The sequence below is a fragment of the Globicephala melas genome, chromosome 18 (genome assembly GCF_963455315.2).
Source record: "Globicephala melas chromosome 18, mGloMel1.2, whole genome shotgun sequence".
Lineage (NCBI taxonomy): Eukaryota > Metazoa > Chordata > Mammalia > Artiodactyla > Delphinidae > Globicephala > Globicephala melas.
In genome coordinates this window covers 52819753-52834320 of record NC_083331.1, presented here as the reverse complement: position 1 = coordinate 52834320, position 14568 = coordinate 52819753, and the positions used below count along the sequence as shown (strand labels likewise).

The 14568-nt window shown below is 36.2% G+C and overlaps 1 protein-coding gene across 2 annotated transcripts in view; it reads right to left on the bottom strand.

Annotated features, from left to right (window-relative positions):
- Nucleotides 1-14568, bottom strand: part of NDFIP2 (Nedd4 family interacting protein 2) — a 64152-nt gene that overhangs the window by 25737 nt on the left and 23847 nt on the right. For both annotated transcript variants that reach the window (XM_030856924.3, XM_030856922.3), the window contains exon 2: nucleotides 2241-2406. In XM_030856924.3, coding sequence (XP_030712784.1) covers nucleotides 2241-2406 — 166 coding nt within the window. The remainder of the gene's footprint in view (nucleotides 1-2240; nucleotides 2407-14568) is intronic.

The window sequence follows — 14568 nt, the reverse complement described above, 5'->3', positions numbered from 1 at the left end:
TAAAACTGACCCAGCGAGGCTATTACTTGCTATTATGGGACGAAATAGAAGAGTATTCAAGAGGACTCTGTGAACTGTGCAACGCTATGCAAATGTCACCTTTTATAACTGACGTTGCTCAGATCTATAAAAGCAGCCATAAGGTGACCTACTGAAGAACATAATCTCCACAGAAAACGGGCACTGCCCATGCCTATAATATAACAGCACTGACTAAAAAGCTGAAGAAAAATAATATCAACAGTTTTCATTAAACAGAAACCCCAAATTCTAGAATTACTCAGTTCTTGTGCTCAATTATAGTCAGGAATGGCCTTTTAGCACAGGTGAAAAAATTAAAAAGACCAGAAATCACAGAGGAGACTGTGAGAATAACTGAACTTCTAGGTACCAGGCTCCACTTGTTTCACAGTTGAAATTTATCTAACCTTTAAAAATGTCATGCTACATTATCAAAACTATTCCAGATCACAGAAAAATGAGAAGCTTCTCAATTCACTTTATGTTGCTTCCATAATATTAATATCCAAACCAAAAAGACAGCACATAAAGTCATAGATCACACTAATAAAGCCACAAAAACTCTAAAAAAATATTAACAAATTTAAATCCAGGAGAGACTAGAACATGATGACAAAAAGAATTTATTCTAAGAATAAAGGGATGGATTAGCTTAAAGAAGAAATCTGTTAATAATACATTTCATTACAACAAAAATTGAAGGAGAAAAACCATGTAATTTTACAATAAGGTACCAAAAAGATGACTCCCAGGTTTCTGGCCTGTTGGAGCCATTTATTGAAATGGGGCAGACTGTCAAAGGAGAAGCTCTAGAGGGTGGTAGAGGGAAGAGGCTGTATACAGTTGTGGTGGTGATACTCTTTGAAACTCTTCCCATGAAGAGGTGGAGACTAATTCCTCAATAATCTTGAATAGAGACTAAGTGACTCACTTCTAACAGCTTGAATGTGACAGATGTGACACTGTGACTTTTGAGGCAATGTCACAGATTCCATTTGGCTTTCTCTCAGAATGCTTGTTCTTAGAAGCCAGCCTCCATTCAGTGAAGAGCCCAGGCCACAACAAGAGGTCACATATAGTTGTTCTGGCCAACAGCCTCAGCTGAGGCCCTAGCATCAGCCAGCAAACGTGTGAGTAAGGAAGCCTGCAATTACCTCCAGTCCCAGAGTCACCATCAGACAACAATCACATGAGACCCTAGCAGAGAACTTCATAAAGAAGCCCAATTCCCCCCAAACCATGAGAATTAACAAGCATAAATGATTGTTATTTTACTCCATTAGGTTTGAGGTAGTCTGTTAAACAGCAATAGCAACAGTAGCCACAACAAAGGGATTGCAATTTCACTCTCAGCATCTTCCATCATAGAATGATTAACTTAGCATTACTGGGAAAATACAAATTGTGACCAGAGAAATAGATGAGGGTAGTTCTTCAGCATGACCTGCAAGGATGAGATCAAGCAGTAGCAAGCAGTAATCACATCAAGGATGAGTAGCAAGCAGTAATCACTGCCTTGTAGCCAGGAAATATTACCATGAGTGGGGGGGACATTATGTGTATGCTTCACCTCCATTCACATGTACTTACCACATTCTCACATTCATCATTAATAATACCTTGTTTACGACTATATAAGTAAACACACACACATGGGTATGTTTATATATTCATGTGTGTATGCATTATATGTGTGCATGAATATATATGTATATATGGTTATTTCTTCCAAAAGTTATATGGCTAATCCACTGGGAAGGGATTCTAGTAAGCATAAGAAAGTTTAACAAGCTACACTTTTAAATTAATTTTTAAAACAATGAGACAGGTAATCTATGAAATATTTTATAAACTACCTTTAGAAAAACTTTTTTTAAAATAATCATAAAACCGAAGAAGCCCATTAACAGACTTGATAATTACACAAAACCATACTGGTAAAAACAAAACAAAAAATCGAGCTACTAAAAACATTACTAGGGCTTCCCTGGTGGTACAGTGGTTGAGAGTCCGTCCCGATGCAGGGCACATGGGTTCGTGCCCCGGTCCGGGAGGATCCCACATGCCGCGGAGCGGCTGGGCCCGTGAGCCGTGGCCGCTGGGCCTGCGCGTCCGAAAGCTGTGCTCCGCAACGGGAGAGGCCACAGCAGTGGGAGGCCCGCGTAACACAAAAAAAACAAAAAACATTACTAGTTGTTTCACACTAAAAACAACAATACCTGAAGTTGTAGGTACTTCCACAGTAATACTGCTATAAGGTGGAGGAGAAGAGTCAGTCTCAAGTCCAGATGCTGAAGGAGCAGCCTGCACATTTTGTGGTGTTGGGTTTGAAGTTGACGGCTGCTCTACAGCAGATGATTCTGAATTATCCTCTTCATTGTGAAGCTAAGAGAACAAAGGAAAATGAAAACATTAATGTGAATCAACTTAAAAAAAATTTTTTACAGATCATTTCAGGCAAAGAATCATTTTTTAGCTAAAAACAAGGTAAAATAGCATTTAAAAAGATGAACAAAATTTTTAAGAGACATAATCAGTCAATAAGAAGTTTAGAATTTTTATAGTTTCTTTACAATAAGGATGAAGTTCAAATTGTTAGGATTTATAGAGGAAAAAAGTCATGATTACAAATAGATTCAAGTTCTCTCAATCCTACAATAAATATCGTCTACCACGCATCAGTCACTGTGTACTGCAAAGAAAACTTCTAATACAACCACAATACCATATCTATTACACTAGTATCTAAAATAACTAGAAATGTAAAATGAATTAATGAAATAGAATAACAATATATATACATTCCAAAAACGTGGAATACTCTGAGGAGGTTTTCCCAAGTACCAAAAGAATTACTAATAAAGCAAAATAAGTCAGTGTGCACATAAAATTCTGAAAAACGTCATTACAACAAATTTATTGAAAGTTCAAGAAATGCTAGATACTATATTGAGATCTTTATCACTTAACTCATTCAATCCTCACAACAAACCTGTAAGATAGAGATTATTAGACTGTTATCCCCATTTGGCAGATTAAAAGAAAAAAAACCAAACCAAAACCACCCTGGACGTGTAGAGACTTAGAGTAACTTGCCAAACATCACAACAGCTAGGAAGGGTAAAGCCACGAATCACACCCAAGCAGTGTGGCTGCACACCTCTTACTTCATTTATAAGGAAGGAAGGAAGGAAGGAAGGAAGGAAGGGAGGAAGGGAGGGAGGGAGGGAGGGAGGGAGGGAGGGAGGGAAAGAAATTTTGTCACAGAGCAAATCTGTGTGTTGTGATACAATGCATTTTTGGATTTTAGAAAGAATAGGCGAATTATTACTCCACTTTCTAGGAGCTTCGATAAACTTAGTTTCTCTGTACCTCAGTGTCTCCATATGTAAGTTCTGAATGCAACCAAAATCCTCACAGAATTGTAAAATAATATTTGAAAATCATCCAGCATAATGCCTAACACAGAGAAGGCATTTAACAAATACTAGTTCCACCCTTCTTCCCTTTTATTTAATATACTTTATTTTATAAACTCAAAAGCAGAAATTATGTGGTACTCTGTCAGTCCAATAAGTAGTCACTCACTTGCCTCTAAAGAATTTTTTTAAATATGCCAAGTAAAACAGGAGGTCAATTTACTTCACTGCTGTCTGCATGTGTCTTGGTGAGCGATTACACTAGCAAAACACTTTTGGGAGTTCATAAAGGTATTATAACTTTTAACAAAACAGTATAAACAAACCTAAAATCATCTCAAGTTTAAGAAGACAACTTTTTCCATAACACTATGGACAAAAAATGTTGCCTGCCATTCCAGTAAACAATGAATGTTGCCCACCATCAAATCATCAGCCACTGCAGCCAACCCCACACAGTGCACCCTGAGGGGAGCTCAGGATGGAGAGAAACAGGATACTGGCCCTAGATAGTTAAGAAGCATATCTAAAGAACAATTTCGATAAGCCCAGACTCTTGCATCTCCGCATACACAGAAAAGCCCTGAAATCATTAACTTAAGATGTCTGTTTCGTGTGATCAGCGGTAATCTTCTCATGCCCTACTCTCCCCCACCACCCCAGCAAGAACTCCAGTGCACCCCGGCTCCTCGCCGTCCTCTTTGCAACAGCACCTCAGAGCTATCTGAGAGGCTGTCTCTGGGGCTATAATCCTCAGTACGGTCCTCAAATAAAACATAACTCGCAATTTTTAGGTTATGTGTTTTTCTTCAGTCAACAGCACCAAAGTTGATACAATAGCATCCACTCACAGAAACTGAATTCTAAGGTCAAATAAGCATAAAGTCAACTCTGTATGAGCTTTTACATTTATTTACTTGCAGCACTTTTCCAAGTAGGCACTAAATGAGCACCCTCTTGAATAGCAACACTCTGCCCTGGTGTCATAAAGCATCTTCTGTTTCCCATTACAAGGCACCCAGGAGAATTCCCAATGTAGTCATCTTTGACAACACTTTTAAGAGCAAAAATGTCAGATGAACAAGTTAAGGCAAATAAAGTACAGATCAATACTTAGCATATACTTAGTAATTTAGAATATATTAGTATATTTAGTATATATAGTAATTAATATTACTAAACAAATAATAATGAAGGTGTCAAAAAAGAGGAAGCCACTTTTCCATATCTACTATTAATACTGCAAATGTAGATGAAATGTACTAAAGAGAAAATCCTACATGACAAACAACTCTCCTCTAGTTCCTCACAGGAAACACCCCCTACCACATCAAATATACAAATACGCTCCCCAGAATGACCAACTCTCTGCTTAAACCTGTCAAAATATATTCAAATAACTACAATAAAAAGAATAACTACAGATACTTTTACATATGATCTCAGAAGTAAAGCTTTGGAACTTATAAAACACACCAATTTATTTCAACTGCCTTACCTAATACCTCCAGTTTTATTTTTACAAAATTATAATATAGGGGACTTCTCTGACAGCCCAGTGGTTAAGACTCCGCACTCCCAATGCAGGGGTACAGGTTCGATCCCTGATCGGGGAACTAAGATCCAGGCATGCCACACAGCACAGCCAAAAAAAAAACCCATATATATATGTATTACAGTGAACAGTTGCTCTGTGTTAACCGTAAAACCCAATAACTCAGTCAACAATCTCTACCCACTGTAGCATAGAACTTCCAATTTACTTTAAATGCAACACTGTATTTTGATATCTTTGGTGTCTCCATAAATTAACCTACTGTGTGATGAGACAAAATTACTTTTAAGGAAGGACAAGAAAAATTTTAACATAAAAATTTTTCTGCCATTTGAGGCACTACCCCCTCCCCTTTAGTGTGCATTGTACGTCTGCACTATACATTAACTAGATCCCCTTAGAAGACGCAGGAATGCCTCCTCACTCAAAAAAATTAATTTCCATCTGGTGCCAGCAAGGTAACTCCTTAAGAGATAACATTCCTTTCTCAATTCTGTAAAGAGCCACAATGACCCCACTACTCACCTTGTTGCACTATGTAAACTGCCAATATGTTACTTTGTCTCAAAAACTTAAATAACTAACTGTGCTTTGACCTCTAACCAGCAGAACAGCCCTAGGAGCTCTCTGAAAGACTGTCTCCCGGTTTATAATCCTTAGACTCGCTCGAATAAAAATTTCCATTTTGGGCTTTCCTGGTGGTGCAGTGGTTGAGAGTCCACCTGCCGATGCAGGGGAAAAGAATTTCCATTTTCTTAGATTGACTATTGTTTAATTTTTTCGACATTTGATTGCCTTTTACCTAAGTTCTTACAAGGGTTCAAATTAAGTTACATGTTTATCAAATTAGACAATGCCAATTTGTAGAAATTTTTCCTTAATCATGCTGCTATGTTGTTAAATGGTTCTATTTTACATTCTATAACAATCACCTAAACAGCAAGAAAAAAGGGTGGAGGAGGAGTGGGGTGGGACCTACATATATTCAGTAATGAACCAGGCTCTGTGTTCCATCCACACATCACCTCAAAAGTTATCTTCCCAGGGAATTCCCTGGCGGTTTCACTGCAGAGGGAGCAGGGTTCGGTCCCTGGTTGGGGAACTAGGATCCCGCAAGCCAAAAAAAAAAAAAAAGTTATCCTCCCAGCTTGTCCTATTTATGAGCCTCCTGGAAAAAAATGTGGGCAATAGCACGTGAAAATTAAAATATCTTTAATCTAGTGACCAGGGTGATGAAAAGTTGCACACTAAACCACAGTTTTTTAGTCCGAAGGGTAAAAGGATGACAAGAGGGCTTTGTTAAACGTATCTATCTATCGCTAGTTTTTATAGATGTATATTAAGTATTTTTAATGATAAGGAAACTGTAATCATTATGATTAGCTAGCTGGAGGTCTAGCCTTCCTGTGTATAAACTATTGTTTCTTTTACTTTAATTGGCGTGTCTCCTATACATATCCCTTTATTCTATTTTAAGGTGATAAAATACTAATGTAATAACTAGAAACTTTATTTCTGAGAAGCTAGAGATCTCAGTGAATGTTTTCTAAACATACCAAGATGAGAATTATGGAAGTGCAGTCAAGTGTTGTTTAGTGAACAGTGCCCTGTACCAGGGCCTGGTAGGTTAGCCAGTTGTATGGTCTTTTTTTCACCTTTCTTCTCATTTCTTTTCTCTTCTTTTGTTTCAGTTTGGGCACAGAAATTGAACTACAGGGCAGAACTGTAAGATTTTTGGGAAATAAAAACCGAGCTATCTCTAAAGTTGTTTATTTAAAAAAGTTTCTAAAGAACTAATATATGTTGTATACTGCCATATTCTGACTACATTTATTACCAAAGGGCAAAACTGGGAAGAACAGTTAGTAGTTGCAAGGAGATAAATTTTAGCTCAATAAAAAAAATTTTTAATTTTTAGTTAGAACTTTTTAATTTTTAGAGTACTAGGTTTTCTGTGGGGCAACAAGTCCTTTCAGATTTTGTATGACTGACTATCTGGCAAGACTGTTTTATAACTAGGATGACCATACAGCTGTTTTCCCCAGGACTGTCCCACTTTACACCTGTTGTGTCACAGCCCCATTCACTTTAGCTTTTTCTCCACCCCGTTCATTCTCAAAAAAATTGTACGGTCGGTCAACTGACATATAATGGGATTCTTGGCCTTTGTACAAAATTAGTAGATGACAAAGGTTCCTTCTGACTCTAAGATAACATGATTCTAGAAAAAAACCTCTGGTAGCCTCTATCATTCAATGTTGCCTTATCTAACACCTGATTTAGAGAAGCTAACAGGTATGTGTTGCAGTAAAATCAATCTGTAGAGTCAAGCTACTCATTTTAGTCACCCAAGAAGAAAGTGAGCTACCTTATCTATGCTGCTAGGGATAAGGTGCTAAGAAATTTCTACAAACAGCCCAAGTGTTAAAACCAATAGCTCAGAAGACAGCGTCCCACAAAACAGTGTTGCTTAGCAAAGGGAGCTAGATTTTCTACCAATAACACTAAATTACAGCAGTCGTCCTCACGCACACACATACCATTAAGCAAATGAACAGAATCTTAATTTGAGGTTTACTCCCCACCAAATTTTTTCCACTAAACTTTTGCTGTCTCTGGATACCTTTCTTCTGAGAACTAGCCTATGATAAAGCAATGATTAGCAAATGATTCGAAAATGATACAAATGATTAGGAAAGAGCGCATAAGCAACAAGTAAATATTAAAGGAAAAATATTTGCCGTGTCTAATTTTCAGCTTCTTCTTTTGGAAGTACAGAAGTTTGGTTACAGTTTTATATTTCATAATATAATACAGGCATATTTCTGCTCATAAAAACCTTTCTTGTTAGTATGAGAGCATATCATTATTTCATGGTGTTCTACAAAGAACACAGTGGGCTTCAGATGCTCTGTCACCTGAACAAGTCTGCAAAACAACTGTTAAAAACCAAGTATCATCAGATGTTTTATGAAGACATAACAAAGTGTCTTTTAAACAAAAAGGATTCTTACTTCATTTTTAAACTGTTACTGTCTGCTCATGATATGTCAACTGAAAGAAAGGTGCAAAAGAATATATACAGTATAACTGAGTCTTTTTAAATAATGAGAGAGATAAACACAACACTGTAGATCAACTATATTTCAGTAAAACTTTCTTTTAAAAAGCTTTTTCCTACAAATTCCAAAATAAATAAATAAATAAATAAGAGATTATTTGTGTAGTACATATAGGCAACCAAAATTTCCGGAAGGACACACAAGAAACAGCAAAGAGCTGCAGGTGGGGAAGAGATTTCATCATTCTCTACTATTTGATTTTTCACCCTAAGCATAAATTACTTTGAATTTTTAAATTTTTAAAAATAAAACCAAAATGCAAAAGTCCTCTAATTTCTGGTTTGGCATGTCTCACAGGCAACAATGTACCTAACACTATATCCTATGATAAAAAAGCTTTTTCCACAGAAAATGTAATATCACTATAATACCTTCCCTGGGTTTATGTATATACAACTTTCTATTAAAAATGACACAATCTGAAACTGTAACCACAGGAAAAATATATGTGAAGAATGCAAATGAGGAACTGTATCTGTTTTTTTAAAGGAAAAATTGAGAGGGATAATTAATGGGGCAACAGAGTGATTAAAGAACATAAGACCAAATTTATATTGCCACACTAGACAGTTCTTCTGAGCTTCTGACCTAGATACCCACTCATTAATTCATTTCTTAAAACAACATTAAACATAATCACATACTAAAAAGGGGCTCTAGGCTCTTTATGTACAATTCTTTTCCTCCCATACTGCACTGCCTAGTTGACTTCTACACACAGTTCAGGTCTTAGCTTAAAATCAAGTTCTCAGACTTCCCTGATGGCGCAGTGATTAAGAATCCGCCTGTCAACGCAGGGGACACGGGTTCGAGCCCTGGTCCGGGAAGATCCCACATGTCGCAGAGCAACTAAGCCTGTGCACCACAACTACTGACCCTGCGCTCTAGAGCCCGCGAGCCACAACTACTGAGCCCGCGTGCCACAACTACTGAAGCCTGCATGCCTTAGAGCCTGTGCTCCACAAGAGAAGCCCCTGCTTGCCGCGACTAGAGAAAGCCGGCTCAGGAACGAAGACCCAACGCAGCCATAAATACATTTTTTTAAAAAATCAAGTCCTCAAGAAAATCTTTCCTATCTCTCAAAAGTAGATTAGGACACAATCTTAAAGCACCCTGTTCTTTAGCACACTTACTACAATAGGAATTATTTATGTGCTCATTCATTTACAATCTGTTTTTCCAGCTAAAGTAAGAGCTCTACAAAACTGGAGGTTATGTCTGTCTTGCTGAACACTACAAAAATAAGCTCCAAAGTATTTGGAATCAACTTTGGTTAAAATTAAAAGGAAACGCAATATAGGTCACCAGTCACAACAGTATAAAATGGAAAGACTGGAGAAATAACCTTGCTATAACCCAAGTACTGTGAAGTCTGTAACAGCTAGTTATTACCTTAGTAAGTTAAAGGAGAAAGAGTTAGAGTATATTTACATCCCAATGACCTCCAAGGAACAAAGAAACCAAACAGATGGGATAAAGATCTTATATAAATTGCTATTTTCAGAAGAATTCAGCCTCCAGTTAAATTCCTTTTTATATGCTAAAACTGCAATGTAAATCGGCTAGATCCTAAGATTCTCTCTTTGAATACAAAGTCCTCTATATGGTACGCTCATTAGTCGTGTTCATAGTCCTTTAATTAAATGACAAATACTTGACCTTATTCTTAAATGTTTATATCAACAGAAAGATACACTTTTCAAAATTCTATTTAGCTTACTCAGATCTTACCTAAGAAAATACATATTTACAAATCTGCCCTATAATTATGCCTCTTTAGCAATAGGTCAATATGATCTTAACACAGATTATCATAGTCCAAGGGAAAAAAAGAGAGAAAAGAAAAAAAAGAAAGGAGAAAAAGATATTTGAGCGGCTGGGCTGGCAATTTCTCATACTTTCATCTAAGGTTGTCTGTCTACGGGGCACTGCTCCCTGCCATCCCCCACTTACCTTCTTGGTCTCCCGCTAATTTCTCAATCTAGCACACATGAATTGAGCATGAAAAGACCATAATGTACGCCATAGCTGTCTATATATTTTATTATAGGAAGATGTTCAGCTTCAGCCTCATCTTTCGTGGTTTTATACCAAAATATGTGTTACATAACATATTTTAAGTTTACTTTTTTTTTTCTTTTGCATGTACAAAGTTTATTTTATTTTATTTTATTTTTAACATCTTTATTGGGGTATAATTGCTTTACAATGGTGTGTTAGTTTCTGCTTTATAACAAAGTGAATCAGTCATACATAAACATATGTTCCCATATGTCTTCCCTCTTGCGTCTCCCTCCCTCCCACAAGTTTACTTTTAAAAGACTGCATTTTTCAAATCTGGCCAGTACTTGGGTTTTTGTCCTCTACAACTCAAGCAGCTTTTTGAGATATATTTGTTGATGACTACGCTGTGGTCTTAAGCAATTAAGTTATCTGTGGCAGACTTGTGATTGTCTCCCTCAAATCCCTTCCATCCCTCTTTCATTATAGATTCACAGTAATGTGGGTGGGACTGAGCCCACCCTACTACCTATGTTGGTCAGGATAATTTTCTCCTTTGGCACTGCAACTGCTTCCCAACCAGCCTGGCCCTCCTCCTGGGCAGGGTGCCTGTGTCAAAGGTGGGCAATAAAATAAGCTAAGATTATCCACTTAGAGGATATAGAAAACTGCTGTGGAAATAATGATACAGAGCAATTCCAGGGTTTAAGATTTCCTTAATTGGTTTGGGGGCCATAATTTACAAACCCCGATGGAGAAGGTGCCCCTACGCATTTTTTATAAGCAGAAGAAAATTTTAATGATAATGTTTGAATTTACAAAACTATTCAAACCCTGAGTTTTCAAAATAGCTCAGTGTTCTGATTTTTATAAGCTAACATACTGGTATTTGTAAAGAAATAAATGTTCCCTGCCATTCCAGTTCTGTAAGGATAAAGCCATTAGCTACTGCCACGGCCCAGGGACAGCGCACCCTGAGGGGGATTCAGGATGGTGAAAAACAGGAAACATTCTGTGCTTTGGATATACTGGCCCTTAGATAGTTAAGATACGTATCTAAGAAAACATTTCAAATGACCTCAGATTCTTGCATCTTCCCATACACAGAAAAGCACCAAAATCATTCACTTCAGATGTCTTCTTTGTGCTTAGCAGTAATCTTTTTATCTTGACTACCTGGTTTTCCCAGCAAATAAAGTTCATAGGCATCCTGGCTCCTCCCTTACCTCTCTGGAGCAGTTCCTCGGAGCTGAGAGGCTATCTCTCAGGCTATAGTCCTCAGTAAGGTCCCTGAATAAAAACTGAACTCACAACGTTTATGTCGTGCATGTTTATTTCAGTCAACATATCCTATCCAACATAAACAATGATAAATATAATGACAATGGCAACTTGTAATGAAAGGTTCTCTTCTGTTTCCATAATCAAATTAAATAAGAACCCTTTGACAGATTCTCCAGAAAGTTTTTTACCTGCATGCACCAAAATAAGTCAGGAAATGTCATAACTGGTAAAGTTTAAAAAGCAAAATTGGCTAAAGAGTATACTTCATAATAGAGAAGTGAATCTCAGATATTAAATTATAGTAATAATATTAAAATTAGCCCCCTTCTAGCAATCAAAATCTGAACATTCAAGAGGTTTTAAAAGCAAAACTATTCAGGCATGAGAATAAAAAACAAGAGCTAGTAAACTCTAACTGCAACCATTTCCTTCCAGGAAACTATCAGTTCCAAGTTTGTGCTGTACTTCATGAGTCCCTAGAAGCTTAGAGATCCTTTAATTAGATCTGGGAATATTATTACCTTCCTAGTCAGATCATAAGCATGTGAAATTTAGGAAGTATGCTTTATTCATCGTGGTATCCCCTAAAACAAGTAGCAGAGTTTAGGACACAGAATAAGCTTCACATTAAATATGCAGTCCCCTAAGCCTCCCAGAGTTTTTCTTCTACCAAAAGGCAAGAGAGAGCTTGGTCAAGTAATGGATGCACTGAACATCTCAAGATCAATAATCACAACTCATATATTCTATGATTCCCATGGTGTTTTTACACATAGTAGAAACCTGAAATATTTAATCATTCAACTTTTGCGGGCAATCACCATAACTTAATAAGTAAATATCTGTCCCCCAAAGCTTACTGAATTAAACTAACGGCGTTATCCAAAAACCACAGATAACTGAATTAACACACGCTAAAGAAGAATATAAATTCCATCCCCACATCACCCAAGTTTTTAAAGTAACTACTCTAGAGACATTCTTACCACAGCTAGACAAGACAGTCAATAGTAAAGAAAGTCACAAAAATCACAAAGAGCTGCCCCCTCCCAACACAAAATCAAAGAGCTGGCAAGGCTAGGTCAATGCATAAACTACCGGAGACTCTACACACTGAAGAAAGAAGCATCAGTGACTTTGAGCACAGAACAGTAATAAATGTTCATACATAGGACTTTTATCCATCAAAAAGTAGTTTACTATTAAAGAATAGAGATACAAAAACCAAAAACAGGTCACAACAGGGGTGACCTTTTGATATAAGTTAATAAAAATGAAGACTCTAGGAAAAACAGATTTTATTAGACAAAAGAAATGAAACAACAGCACACAGGAAGAACATAAATTATTAATTTAAAAAGTAAATATTTCTAATAATTAAAGACGCAAAAACGGTGTGTTAGAATGGAGTAGAAGTCGAACTACTGCTAGTAAGAATATAAATTCATTCAACCACCTTGCAGATCAATTTGGCAATTCCTAGTAAGGCTGAAGGTGTGTAGGACCCAATAATTCCACTTGTAAACGTCAATATTAGAAAATTCTCACACTTGCACATAAAGAGGCACATACAAGAATGCTCATGGTAGTACTATTTGTAATAGTGAGACACTGATAACAACTGTCTGGTCAGCACAAAATGAATAAATATTATTCCACTATTTGTATAACAATTCATTTTAAACTTATTAATTAGACCTACATGAGTCATCATAGATAAATCTTTAAAACACGGTAAGTGAATAAAGCAAGCTGAAAAAGTATAAAATAGTAAAATACTGTAATAAATACATGATAACATCTGTTATCTCCACAGTGGATATAGAAATATCTTTTACATCATTTTCTATACTTCCCTTTATGCTTGAAATGTTTCATAGTTTTAATATTTACATTAAAACAAACAAAAAAAAGCCAGCTAGCCAAGTTGTCTTCCATGTATAAAGTATATATACCATCCATGAGTCCTTGGGAAAAACTACTCCATGATGAAAACCAGGCAATCATAAAATTAAGCAAATAAAAAGTAAATAAGGAGAAAAGCAATGAGAAAAGATATGGTGGTTAACACTGAGTCCTTTCAAAGACAAAACTAATGCTAAACATTGAGCTAAAGACTAAATAAATAGCCGCTGGCAAACAGACAGCAAACCTGAAAAAGTAAAAATATAAGCAACATAAAAATCAGGAACTGGGGAAAGAAAACATGAGAGAAAGTATTAATACCACTCACCTCATCTTTCACAGCAGGGATTTAATCTCTAATATCTAAAATTAAAACATGAGGTTTTAAAAATTACTCCAATTTCTTACTGATTTTTATACTCTTTTAATTTTAGTGAAATCCTACAGAACCTAACAACTCTGTGGTAAAGAAACCTTTATCTAGACTTCAGCAGTTCTTTAAGGATTTTTTTCCTTGCTGTTAAATCCAAACAAAATCGTATTTTGTATTCTCATTTAAAAAAAATAGAATAGTGGGACTTCCCTGGCAGTCCAGCGGTTAAGATTCCACGCTTCCACTGCAGGGGGCATGGGCTTGATCCCTGGTCTGGGATCTGATCCCATATGCCATGTAGTGCAGACAAAAAAAAAATAAAGAGAGGGAGAGAGAAAAAAAAAAAGAGTAGTGTCCCATTCTTATTACATTATTCCTGTCCATAAGCACAAATGGAAATGTGTTCACCAAATGTCAACATAATTTATTTCTGGTTGGTAAGATTTGGGTGCCTAGATTGCTTCTTTTGTACTTACACTGCTTGTATTTAAAAAAATAAGTATATATCACTTTTTATAAGAATATACTTTAGCCTAGTAATTCTCATTTTAAGAGAATTCTTAAATTCTACATCCAAAGAAACTAATCAGAAACTTAAAACAGGATTTCTCTGTAAAGTTGTTCATCATAGTGTTATAAAAATGGAAAACCAAAAACAATCTATTCATCCAAAATAAAATAAACACACTGTATCAATATAATAGAATCCTATACAGACATTTAAGGTGGTGTTTCCAAAGGATACTTAATGAAATAGGAAATGCTCATGATACAGTGTTAAAGAAGTAACAAAATTGTGTGTGTGTAAATCATATATTATTCATATTATTTTAAATAAGATGAACTGTTAGCAGTTTCAAAATGATTGTTAACAGACAAATGGGTAGC